The sequence below is a fragment of the Ipomoea nil genome, unplaced genomic scaffold (genome assembly GCF_001879475.1).
Source record: "Ipomoea nil cultivar Tokyo-kokei standard unplaced genomic scaffold, Asagao_1.1 scaffold1421, whole genome shotgun sequence".
In the NCBI taxonomy this organism is placed as follows: domain Eukaryota; kingdom Viridiplantae; phylum Streptophyta; class Magnoliopsida; order Solanales; family Convolvulaceae; genus Ipomoea; species Ipomoea nil.
The window spans coordinates 1,553,084-1,566,528 of NW_017617849.1; the positions used below are offsets into that span (position 1 = coordinate 1,553,084).

Consider the following 13,445-nt stretch of genomic DNA (forward strand, 5'->3'; position numbering starts at 1 on the left):
TGCAAAAGGTACATATGTAGCTATTGATGCCTGGACATGGAATGAGAGCCAATTAGCCAAAACTTTAGAGGCTGAGGCTGTCAAAATACATTGAAACAAGGAAATGTTTCACTCTTGTCTAACCATTTATCAGAATATACAGATCGAAAGAAAAATGAGAGCAAAATGTAAAGAGATATCATACAGACTACGAGGGGCCTAATTTCTGGATCCTATGAAGTTGTGAACCTATATTACAAATCAAAACTAGAAAAGAAAAGAAAAAGTTGAAGCGGGAAACGAACTGTAACCAAATTTAACAGGATTCGGTGGTGCTGTCCACAGATTCCACCCGCCGGTGTCCAGATATTGGGCTCCGATGATCTAGCTGGTCCACATTGATGCTAACCTCTTCCGGTGTGGCAGCCAATTGTTTGTGATGCTCTTTGCTGCGTCTGGATTCAAGTATCCTTGCTAGAACCTGCACAGCATCTCTCATGGAAGGCCTTTTCTTGGGTACGCGGTTGACACATTTGTATGCAAGCGATGCCACATCATTAAGTTCTTGCACATCATACTTCCAATTAAGACGGGAATCCACTATCTCCTCCCAGCCACCCTTCCCATCCGTTGTCATAGCAGCCTGCCATGATTTATAAAAAGTTCACCAAACAAAGGAAGTGTGATCAACAGAGAATCCCAGAAAAGAAGAAAAACAGAAGGGGTAATCAAAATTCTGGGACCTTACTAGTTCAACATACTCCAAAAGGCCCTGAAGAGGATTTCTTGCTGCAATAAGTTCAAAGAGTAATACACCAAAGCTGTAAACATCACTCTTCTTGGTGAATGTCCTTGTTGATATATACTCAGGATCAAGATATCCAAATGTTCCTCGTATGTTAGAAGCATGTTTGTCAACCATCTCTTCCCTTGAAAGCCCAAAGTCAGCAACCTGCTCATTGAAGTGCAGTTTTGTCAGTTGCGTGCAAGAATTGTTCCATCATCATTAACCGCTAAAATGTTAAGCTGCATTATTATGATATCACATGTATAATACAGGTTTTGGTACAAAATCCTTTGAATACTACAATGCACAAATGGAGTTCTGGTCCACCACACATTTATTTCCAAATGGTAAAAAAGACTGATTCAACAATTACATACCCTGGCACGCATTGACTGATCTAACAAAATATTGGAAGACTTGATATCTCGGTGTATCACAGGAGGGACTGCCTGAAGACTAAAAAAGTCATGAAGGACAAGGGAAATGAAAGGCATAGTTGTACATGCCCAAAGATAATTGAAAATGAAAGAAAAAATGGCGAAGCATATTACAAATGCAAATAAAAGAAAAGAAAAAAAACAATTATAATAAAAATTGCAAATAGGAATAAAGTTTTACCCCATCATGAAGATACTCCAAGCCCCTTGCAACATCAAGGGCAATTTGAACCCTCAAATTCCAGCTCAATGGCTCTAGTACCTCATCTGAAATAAAAAAGCAAAGAGAGCACAGGAAGTGGTTAACAAAACCATGCAAATGACAGGTGAGATATTCAGAACACAAAATAACTTCTCGGCTATGCTAAATTAAACCTACTAAATAATATTTCTTCATGAAAGTAGAATGCAACTTAAACCAATAGAATTATTTATTTATTAATGACTGTTAAAATTAGGATGCAACTTAAACCAACAGATTCACCTTATGGCCAACATGTTTTACAGCTTACCATACAAATGCGAAGCCAAGCTACCTCTACTCATGTAGACATAGATAAGCATGCATTGACCCTTCTCCGCACAATATCCAACTAAATTCACAAGGTTTCTGTGATGTAACCTTCCAAGTAGCATGACCTAGGATTAGACAAATGCAGAAGGTTAAAGCATTAACTTTTGAAGGTCAATTGGAGGAAATAGAAAGTTGAAAAAAAATATAGATTATGCATGGGAAAACATTTTTTAAGGGAGCTACAGTGTATTTTATTTTATTTTGCATCCGAAAAGAAATTATTTGCAAAGATATCTTGAATTTGTTCAAGAATAAAAGAGTCCATTCATATAATCATATGTGCATTCCTATTCTTGAACAGATTCAATGAAATCATTCTTGGTCAATAGCTCTAACCAATTCTAAGAGTTATACTAAAACATGCAATGTACAAACTTCTCTGGAAGTTGAGATGCATAAGAATCTGGACAAATTCTCTACGCATCATTAAGCTACGTCTAATTTCAACTCAACAAGGTACTACACAATGTTTACAGAACCAGGTTCCAACTTCCAATATTGAAAAATAAAATCACCACTGCAAGAGTGTAACTAATACCTCTGTGTGGAACTCTTTTTCTCCTTGTTTAGAATCTGTTCCAAGCACTTTAACAGCAACAGTCTCACCAGTTGGCATCTGAGCTTTATAAACAGGCCCATAGGCCCCTTGGCCAATTAATGTGGAAAAATTGTAAGTTGCTCTGTGTAAATCCCTGCTCGTGTATCAGGAAATATACACCAAGAAACTTGGTTAAGGCAAAACATAAATCTTTGCAATGAAAATGGACCAAGAACCTCAAACAAAAACTCACAAACAAACAGAAATCCAGGTAAATGACCTTAAGGTGCTATGAAAATATGAGATACTGACAGCAATGTGCCTCAGAAATAGAATAAAGCTGCCCATGTATCAAATATACATTGACAAACTTACTTCAAAGTAATATAGTAAAGCTGAGAATGCCCCAAATGGACCAAGTGCTTTCATATACAAACTCGCTCAAGATACTAGAAAGTAATGTGCTGCAATAGTAGAATAAAGCTGCTTGTGTATCAGGAGATATACATTGAGAAACTTAGTTTAAGGCAATACATCAAAGCTAAAGAATGCTAATGGATAAAGAGCCTGAGAGCCACATACACAAACTCTCTCAGACACAAATTTTGCTAAGCAACCATAAGGTGCTCTGGAAATATGAGATACTAGTAAGTAGCATGCTTCAGGAATACAAAAAGATTGAGATTCATTCCAAATAGCACACCAAATATCCTCCACACTGTTGATTAACTCTATAATCAGACAGCAAGGAACTTAAGTTCTTGCAGTCCATTTATGGTAACAGAAATATAGTATAAAATGAACTTTTAAACAATTTTCATTTGAGGCCAGCAATAACAGGTGAGCTACACAATAATTGGAAAACACGGTGTGAGAATTTTGAAGTCAAAATCACAACACAAGTTATTAAAATAGTGCATTGTCAATAGAAGTACATACTTGTAAGAAAACTCTGGAATCCCAGTTGCAGATACCATATTTGTCTTCCTAAGGCTCCCAAACCATATGGATGTCCCATTTTGGGTGGTTGTTTTTGGTGACTCGGTACCAACAGAGGAATCTGACAATGTTGTGCATGCATCAGCACCATTTTGACGAATTGGAATTGTAACAGCTCTCCTTGAGCTGCTATTCCCTATCTGAGAGTGTTTTCTATGTACTCTAAAGCAAAAAAGTGCAAGTATAGCCAAAATCACTCCAATCACTACCCCAATGGAAATTCCAATAATTAATCCAGATGGCAGGTCTTTCATTTCTCTCTGTACTTCACTGTCAGCTATCTAAGCATCCACCCCATTGAGAATAGCTGGAAAAATCTGCAGCCAATTGACCTCAATGAACCTGGAAAGCTGATACCAAATGAGAGTTTATTTACAGAATGATATATTGAATAATATTCTGTATATCTCAAAAATACAAAGAGTTCAGGTTGTGTTTATATACATCATATATGTAGAATATAACCAGGATCTAAGGCTACAGAGGCCAAAGCCATGTAAACCATGTATGTGTGAGAGTCCTAATACCACTGCGGCAGCAAGATGAAATTATCAAAACCGCAGAACTTGTTCAAGTTGAACCTTAATACACTAGGCTGCAGCGTTGCGAGTAAAAAGAGAAAACAATTGAGAGATCCATAAATTGCATTTCTAATGCTCAATTTCAGGAATAAAAGTAGATATAAGAGTTCAAAAACACTTTCACTCCCCTCCTCTATCATATAGAAGTTTGCAATGAACAACGAAATACTATTAGTACAAAAAAAAAAAAAAAAAATTCCAATCTCAATCCTAATTCTCTCCTATTAGGCCATCACCTTGATCAAATTCCAAATCCAAACACAACATACGCGAAGATTGAAATCTGAGCATTAAGTCAAAACTTTAAGATTTAGTCAAAGGTTAAACGGAACAAGTCAAAAACCAAACGTCTTCAGCACTCAGCAGTATCTCAAACACGCAAACAAAAAATCAACTGTAAATCACCAAAATTCTCACCGAATTGAGCCTAAAAGGAAGCAATGCAATCATATCTATCAACTTTGATCATTTCAAACAATAAAAAACAGTTCAAATAGCGAACAGAAAAAGGCGATAGAAACAATACACGAATTTCCTTTCCTTATGCTTCTACAGAAGCCTTCTCTTTCACCTCGAACACTTTCCTCAGCAAGCAAACAACACATATACGATCCGGAGCAACATAAAAGCAGAACAGTCCAGACCAGACTTTACAGGCAGAATCCAAAAGAAATTTAAACAAAAATTCAAACGAACAAAAAAAAAAAAAGCTAGAGAAGATGAAAAAGCATATGAAGCTTAGAGGCATGTGGCTGGAAAGTATAACGCACAGATTATTGTATTGAAGCCATCATGTTAGTGTGCATACCTGGCAAAGAATGCTTGAAGGCAGAAGCAGTTACTACTTACTACATGATATATATGGAGTATTTTCTTGAAGTATCACTGTACTCCGTATTTAGGTACTTTTGAGGGAATATGGAAACTGAAAATTTTGGGAAGAGAAAGGAATCTGGACGAGACTTTGAGAGCGAGAAAGGAAATGGGGGACCTGTTTGAACTGCGGAAAATTGCTTTCTAAGAATGGCGGATTATAAGGTCACAATTTTGGGAGAAGCCGGGAAGGCATTTATTCTTTGAATCTTTTAAAATGACTTCTCTCCCCCATTTTATGTCTTATTCAATATTTATTGAGTTAATACCCAAAATCGTCCTCGACTATAGTGGTTTTTCTCAATTTCGTCCTAAACGACTTTGGTGACCTAATATCGTCCCAGACTTTTGTGTTTCGCTCAATTTAGTCCTCCATTTGTTATTCCGTCAAATTGGTGTTAAATAAAGGGACAATTCAGTAACGTCAATATTGATCTCTCTTTACTTTCAACTTGTGAAGTGCGAAATTCCTCTTTCGTGTACGAATTACGCCCAGAATTACTCCCGGACCTGCAAATCAAATTTTATATTCGCAGTTTTAGGAGTAATTCTGGGAGTAATTCGTAAAAAAAAAAAAGGATTTCACAGTTCACATGTCTATGAGTAAAGAGATGCCAATATTAAAATTACTGAATTGTCTATTTATTTAACACCAAATGGACAGAATAACAAATGAGGGACTAAATTGAGCAAAAATACAAAAGTCTGGGACTAAATTGAGCGAAACACAAAAGTCTGGGACGATATTAGGTCACCAAAGTCGTTTAGGACGAAATTGAGAAAAACCACTATAGTCGAGGACGATTTTGGGTATTAACTCAATATTTATTAGTCAAATCAACATTTTCATTAATATTTATTTATAATTTTAAAATTTGACCCTTTGTGTTTAATAGTATTTTTAATATAATTTTTAAATATATAAATTTGACATATTAATTCTAAACTTAATATTATAAAAAAAGAATTAAATTATAAATAACTCCAGTCAAGCCTCACTAATTGAACCTGACACATAAAATGAGACAGAATACGCTGTAAATGAAAATATTACCAACTATGCACTAATAAGGCATGTGCCTATAAACGGAAAAAGATAAGAGTGTATTTACTCCAATTCTTTATTTTATTCTTTATTTTATTTTATGTTTACCAAACATACAAATAAAGATATTTGTTTCGACATTGTAGGCTCATGTATATTTTTGTGTACAAAAAACCCAACTTAAATCCAAACTTTCGTTGTTTATTGCAAGAATCAAACTCACGAACCGAACATCCACCCCTCATGTTAGAAAAGTCTTAAGTAACCCGCACGGGCTTAGCTCAGTAGTTTAGTGGATAGTATTTGAGAGGAGAATAAAAGTTTTAAGTAAGATTTCTCATTTACTAGATCAATATCATGAGATTTTCTCTAACTTTTCATTATAAAAATGAAATATTTCTTCTATTAATAAAAGCACCTTAATTTTTGCAGATTGTGACAAGTTGAATCAAATTTATTAAAGTTGATAGTTTAATATTCTTTATTTTTATTTGATTTAAAAAAAAAATTGATCCAATTTGAATTGATCTACATTTTCATAAAAGATTTGACCAAATTCATTTTTTAAAAACTTAATTTATTTGTCTTCAAAAAAAACTTAATTTATTTTTATACTAATAATTTCATATAAGGATCAATTAGTTTCGTGCATAATGATTATTACCTTTGTTTTGTAAGGCAAAGTGTGGTAAGCTAATTCATAATAGCTAATGATTAAAACTAATTTTATTGTCGCAAGAATTTTGATAAGAAATTTTAATTCCTATAACGTTATCCAAATTAAATATTAACCACATTCTCTTTTATGAATCTATCATAAATTTATAAGTTAGCTGAATTCATATCGATTTTTTAAATTTGATTTAAAAATTAGTTAAGACTACACTATATGTCAAGTTGTGATATTGAATTATATATCATAATTGTCACAACTTTAGATTTGTCTTTTTACTAATAAATCAAGTAATAATATTATATTAATAATAAAAAAATTAAAAGTGCATAAATAGAAACTCTTTTGGTTCAAATAGAGGGATAAAATGAAAATTTGAGATTGCAAAAGTCACAAGAGATTACATATTACAATAATTTCTCCTATTAACTAAATTTACAATTTGACATATTAATTGTTGGCCAATAATAATAATAAAGGAAAGTCTACAAAGGGGAAAAAAGGGGAAAAAAAAACTGACAAAATAATTTAAAAATGTCAGGACATCATACTGTTTATTTATTATTGGAATAACATATGTTTTTTAAAACTAATTTTACAATGCATTGCTTGGGTTTCTCCCTCCGGTTGATTAAAAAAAAAATTACATGTCTGTTTAAATATGAGTGTATCAAGAAATTAGCTTGTGCTTGTAAGTATGTATTATATTATATGATTACATCTAAATAACTAATTGATCATATAAAATTATACAATCAATATCAAATATATGTTTTTCATATGAGTGAATGGTGTTTTTGAGAATATTTTTTTTTCTTACTAAATACTATACTAATAACAATTGACTCCAGAATAATATATATATTTAGGCACATTTGATTTAAACTATATTACATAACTCCTAAAACTTATGTAAACGTTTGTATTTTTACAATGCATTGCTTGAATTTCTCTCATAGTATTTTTGTCACGTCCATATAAATCCTATTCTCCCTAATTTGACTTTGATACTAGTGAGGAGATTAGGTGAATGGGGAAAAAAAAAGTAAGGAACTATTTATTTCTTTTTTCCTTCTTTATAATATATAAATATTTTCAAAGTAAATGGCCACTTTAGCACTTTATTTCGGCATCAGTGCAATTCAAAAGCTTGAGTCGGATCTAAATTTGAAATTGAAAAAAAAAAAAAAAAAAAAAAAAGAGGGAGGCCCCATCGGTTCACAAAAATTAATTTTCTTCCCAAAGATTTGTTGAATGCCTACGTATTAAGACATTTTGGTGGGGCAATTCGATGTGATGGTGGCAATTAATTAACTGTGTCACACTCAATAAACAGAAATATGAAGCTTTTAAAAGATGATAAAAGTAGATATAATGTAAGAAAAAAACTTAGATTATAGGAAAGTTTGTTCTGATTCACTTTGCTTTAAATAACACGTACCCTTATCTTCTAAATTAATTTGATTTTAGTCCTTCACATTTCTGTGTTGTGTGATGGGAAGTTTGGAAATTTTGCAATGGCAGAAATCAACCCTTAATCTACTAACTAACTGTATGACGTTAGTGATCCCACGTTGGACCATTTTGAAAAACATTTGTGAACTACTCATGTTGAAGGTGAAAGATGCTATTGTTATCTCATAGATAAAAGTTTAATTTTTAGATCAAATTACAGGAATTATTTATTTATTTATTTATTTAAAAATCTTTCAAATATGACAATATATGAATCATAATTGATTAATAAATGTATATTTTTTAACATGAAGTAGGGTCAATAATTCATGGTTACTAACAAATTAAAAGAGCTTTATTCTACCAACAAAGAGCCTCCTCACCTTGAGAGGTTGCTCCCACATTGTCGCTGGTGAGACTCGATCTCTGGTCATTCTTCCAAGCTTTTACCTCTATGACCAGTTAAGTTGCCCATGTGGGCATTAAAAGAGCTTTATTGACATGCCTAATGATGAACGAAAATATTTATCCCAATATCAAGTGAGGACATGCTCATAAGTTAGGGTTGTTGAAAAATAAGGGAGAAAAAGGCAAGTTTTTTTTTTTTTTTTTTGAAAGGGAGAAAAAGGAAAGTTAGTTTTATAACTATTACAAACTCAAAAGTTTCAATAATTGTAAAATTGATCTGATCTTACCACCAACATCGTCACTACCACGTACATCACCAACACCAACACCAACACCACTATCGGACCACCGCCACCGCCACCAATACCACCAGTCCACCACTATCTACAACAAACACCAACACTACTGCCGCCGCTACCGCCACCAACATCACTATCACCACTACCACCACTACCACCAATAGCACCACCACAAACATCAACAACACCACCACAATCACAACTACCACCAACACCAATATCACCACACAACCACCACCACCGTCACCAGCACAACCATCACCACCACATATTATTATTATTATTATTATTATTATTATTATAACAAATAATAATGAACCAACAACCCGCTAGAAGAAATGTAATTTCTTAACTTTCAGCCAAACAGAATAAGATAGTTTTCTAACATTCAACCAAACATAAAAAAAATATATATATATATTTTTCTGAAAAATGAGTCATTTTTGAAAAATAATTTTCAAGTTTCCAAACGTAACGGACCCTTAGGGTGTTGACTTTTAATCATAGTCATGTGGAGAATATTCTAATATGAGCATCAAAAAAGAAATTTGACCACACGAGATTGATGATGTCAAATTTACAAAGATTTAAAAATTTGTACTCCTTGTGCGTACAGTAAGATGAGGGATTAACTAAAAGGATGTTCATGCGACTTGAATTTACCCTCTCTAGTGACGCTTGGAGCGAAAAACTAGATACTATGATTAGTCTGACGTAAATTGAAAATTTATAGATTAAAAAAATATTATTAATTCATTAACATATTGAGGTCAATAAATAAATGAAGGAGAAAAAATGGTTTACACAATATCCTTAAGTTGACTACGTGTTTCATTTATTTATTAATAGAACATGACATAGGACAAATCACGATTTACATTCATTATATTCCCCCAATTTCAAGCAACTACTATATTTTAGTTATCTCCACCTGTATTACAGTAGTAAGACAAGTAAACTATAAATCAATGGCATAAGTACGTATTTGCCTACCTTGATGGCATTAAGGTTCTTTTAACTACTTTATCAGCGAACTAAAAACAGTGAACAATTGTTTAGTACGTTCATTGTTTTGTTTTGTTTTGTTTTTTTTTTTTTTTTCTGGTTTTCATTTTTCTTGTTTTTTAAATTCATTTTCAGAACTCATTTTTCAAGAATATAACGGTATAAATTATTAAAAAAAAAATAGATATACTAATATTAATTAATTACTTAAAGATAATAAACATCCATAATAAATTAATTAAGGCGGCAATATTGGATATGGAGGTTTGGGAGGGAGACAGTGACGCTAGAGATGAAGGAGGGGACTGTGGTCAAAGAGGGAGACGACAACATGAGAGAGATATATGATTAATTGTGACAAATAAATAAAAGTCAATGATGTGATGTGACAAAATTAAAGAAAGAAAAAGGACTAAATATGACAAAATCATTATAGTTGAGAAGAGTAAAAGACATTTTTGGTCCTAGACTTATAGTGGCTTGGACAATTTTAGTCCTTTATAAAAAAATTTGTCATTTTATGGACAGAGTTATTGTGACGAGGATATTTTTGGTCCTCCGTCTATATTTCTGTTAGATAACCGTATGAGAGAGGGGCAATTACGTCAATTTAGGCTATCTCTTTATTGTGAGATGGACGATTTTGGTCCCACAACCATGCCTTTACTCTGACCCTCATTTATTTGTAGTTTTGCACTACGAAATGCTCTGCCCACAACCATGCCTTTACTGCAACTTGGACTCTCCGACTCCTTCGAATTATGACCGAGAAGAAAACAAAACACACAAAGATATAATAGATAGAAGGAGATAGCCTAAATTGACGTAATTACCCCTCTTTTAGACGATTATCTAACAAAAATATAGACGGAGGACCAAAAATGTCCTCGCCACAATAACTCTGTCCATAAAATGGCAAATTTTTTTTATAAAGGACTAAAATTGTCCAAGCCACTATAAGTCTAGGATCAAAAATGTCTTTTACTCTAGTTGAGAATGAAGAATGAAATTTGCTCTAAATTTATTAGTCCAAGAAGATTGATCCACTACATTAGAATCCATCTAACTAGAAATTAAATTTAGAGTAAATACCCAAAATGGTCCCTCGACTATAGCTAAATTCACAAATTGGTCTTCGACTTTCAATTTTAACCAATTAAGTCCTTAACTTTGTAATTTTAACACAATTTGGTCCTATGTCTATTTGACCGATTGTTGACTGTGATTTTTGAGGATATATATGCAATTTCATGGTCCATCGTCGGGTTTTTAAGATTCCGGTTGCATTTCCAGACCGTACTGTTACATTTTAATCCACTGCTGAAAGCAATCTACCAAATCCGGTCGCCTTTCTTCATCCTCCCTTTGGATTCAATGTAGTTGAGTTCGTACCAGAACGAAGAAGACGACGTGTTTCCGAACCGGTGCAACGTCATCCTGGAGGCATCCACGTGCTCCGACGAGAGCTGAAGGTTCTTCTGGAGATCGTCGATCACGGTCAACAAATGGTCAAATAGATGGAGGACCAAATCGTGTCAAAATTGCAAAGTTAAGGACTTAATTGGTTGAAATTGAAAGTCGAGGGACCATTTTAAGTATTTACTCTTAAATTTGACTAACTCTACTTAGAATCCAAACTTATAAAACGAGAGAAAAAGAAAGAGATCAGAAAATCTTCAAATTTCATTACACAACAAACTACTCACTTCAAATATATCTTTCTCACTTTAGCTATTTCAATTCCTAGCAACCAAACATAGTTCTCCCTTTCTCATAATTTTCACTTCATCTTTTTTACCAAGCTAAACCTTACATTAATAACTAACTTTCAAGAAAATTGGACTATATATATATACATTTTTATATATAATAAAATAGTGAAAATTTTGACTAGGTTTAATCCAAAAGACCCGTAATGTTAACTTTCAAATTTTTATGTAAAGATCTTGTGTGTTTTGATTTTTTCTCCATGTTTAACTGTTTAAGCTTTACTGCAATCTAACACCAAGTACTAATCTTTAACGCATATAAATCCAAAATCCAACACCGTACCTTTTTAAAAACTGTTTTCAACCTAACCAATCTAGTCATAAAATATGAAAATAAAGATGATAAAGTAAATCAGGCATGCACTATGTTTTTTAGGTGAAAAGCCAGAAACAAAACATTATGTTTTTTTTTTTTTTTTTTCGGGGGGGGGGGGGGGGGGTGGTGTTGTGCCAAACCAAGGTAAAACTTTACTATTATTGTTGTGTACGTGGTACATATGTATCTATATAAGCATCATCATCATTTTTTTTCCGAATACTATTGATTCTATTATAATGTAGTATCTGTCTATCAGGGCTGGTTTTTAGATTTTTCTGGACCCGTTTTGGTAAATAAATGAGGCTCTACCAAAATCACAATCTTTAAAATCAATCCATCGTTATGTTGTGCATCTGTATGCACCGTGCATGGTGCATACGGATGCAAAAACGACGTCGTTTTGATGTCTAACTTAAAAAAAAATATCAGAATTGCATAACTACACATCCATAATTTCATAACTATACATCCAGAATACATAACTACACATCCATAATTTCATAACTATAAATCCAGAATTGCATAACTACACATCCATAACTTCATAACTATACATCCAGAATTGCATAACTATACATTCATAACTTCATAACTATAAAATTCAGAATTGCATAACTACACCATGCATAATTACACATCCATAATTTCATAACTAAAAATTCAGAATGAATGAACTAAAAAATGAACAACATAATGTTGTTGCTGGGAATCGAAACTGATTTTTTTTAAGTAGGACGCGCATTTTGATGCAAAACGACGTCGTTTTTGTATCCGTATGCACCATGCATGGTGCATACGGATGCACAACATAATCTGCTAAAATCAATACCTTATTTTTTTATAATAATAAGGTGGTAAAATGTTGATGTGTGCAAAGAAAAAAACAAACAAACATATTATGGAATAAATTACAATAATAATAATAATAATAATAATAATAATAATAATAATAATAATAATAATAATAATAATGTGCACAAACTCGCAATGCAAATGGACTAAAAAAATGGAAGAAAAAAAAACAACAAAATCATATTATGGAATAAATTACAACAACAACAACAACAACAACAACAACAACAATAATAATAATAATAATAATAATAATAATAATAATAATGTGCGCAACTCGCAATGCAAAAGGATTAAAAAATCCTTTTTTTGTTCAAAGTCTGAGTAGCACTCAAATTTTGAACTTCTACCCTCCAAATTGAAATACAATAAACACATGTTCTTACCATTCCTCCATAAATCATTTTTAAGTTAAATTGAAAACTTTTACTTTTTATTTCTAAACTAGTTAGGTAAAATTAAATATTGAACCTTCTAAAATTTGGGGGCTCTGTGCAGTAGCCCAGTTTGCACAGCCTAAAATCCGACTCTATTGTCCATATATACTTTTCAATTGAGAGAATCACATCCATATCTTTGGCTATATATTTAGAAAGTTAAACTATGAGTAAATACCAGCAGAGGTCCTCCGACTTTAGTGGCACTGCCACTTTTAGTCCTCAACTTTTAAATCAACCACTTTTAGTCCTCTTACTTTTTGTTTCTAGCCATCTATGGTCCTTCTGTTAAATTTGGCCGTCTAATGCCGTTTTCTCAAAGGTAATTTGGTCCTTTCATAATTAATTTATTAATTATTATGTTTAATTTTCTCATCAGAATAGTCAAACAATGGTTTCCCCAATGAAAGCGGCG

The 13,445-nt window shown here is 32.7% G+C and overlaps 1 protein-coding gene across 7 annotated transcripts; it reads right to left on the reverse strand.

The window, feature by feature from the left end:
* LOC109188405 (calcium/calmodulin-regulated receptor-like kinase 1) lies at window positions 1-4,947 on the reverse strand. Of its 7 annotated transcripts, none has more exons than XM_019339071.1 (9): window positions 4,704-4,947; window positions 4,467-4,543; window positions 3,255-3,631; window positions 2,316-2,469; window positions 1,716-1,842; window positions 1,385-1,470; window positions 1,144-1,215; window positions 728-931; window positions 1-622 (listed from the first exon to the last, which is right to left on the reverse strand). In XM_019339071.1, the coding sequence occupies exons 3-9, from the start codon at window positions 3,566-3,568 to the stop codon at window positions 296-298; spliced, it is 1,284 nt and encodes a 427-aa protein (XP_019194616.1). In that variant the 5' UTR covers window positions 3,569-3,631; window positions 4,467-4,543; window positions 4,704-4,947; the 3' UTR covers window positions 1-295. The 7 variants fall into 7 exon arrangements, with proteins under 7 accessions (XP_019194616.1, XP_019194613.1, XP_019194610.1 ...); XM_019339068.1 differs by having other exon boundaries at window positions 3,255-3,664; window positions 4,422-4,543; XM_019339065.1 differs by lacking the exon at window positions 4,467-4,543.
* Between the last annotated feature and the right edge of the window lie 8,498 nt (window positions 4,948-13,445).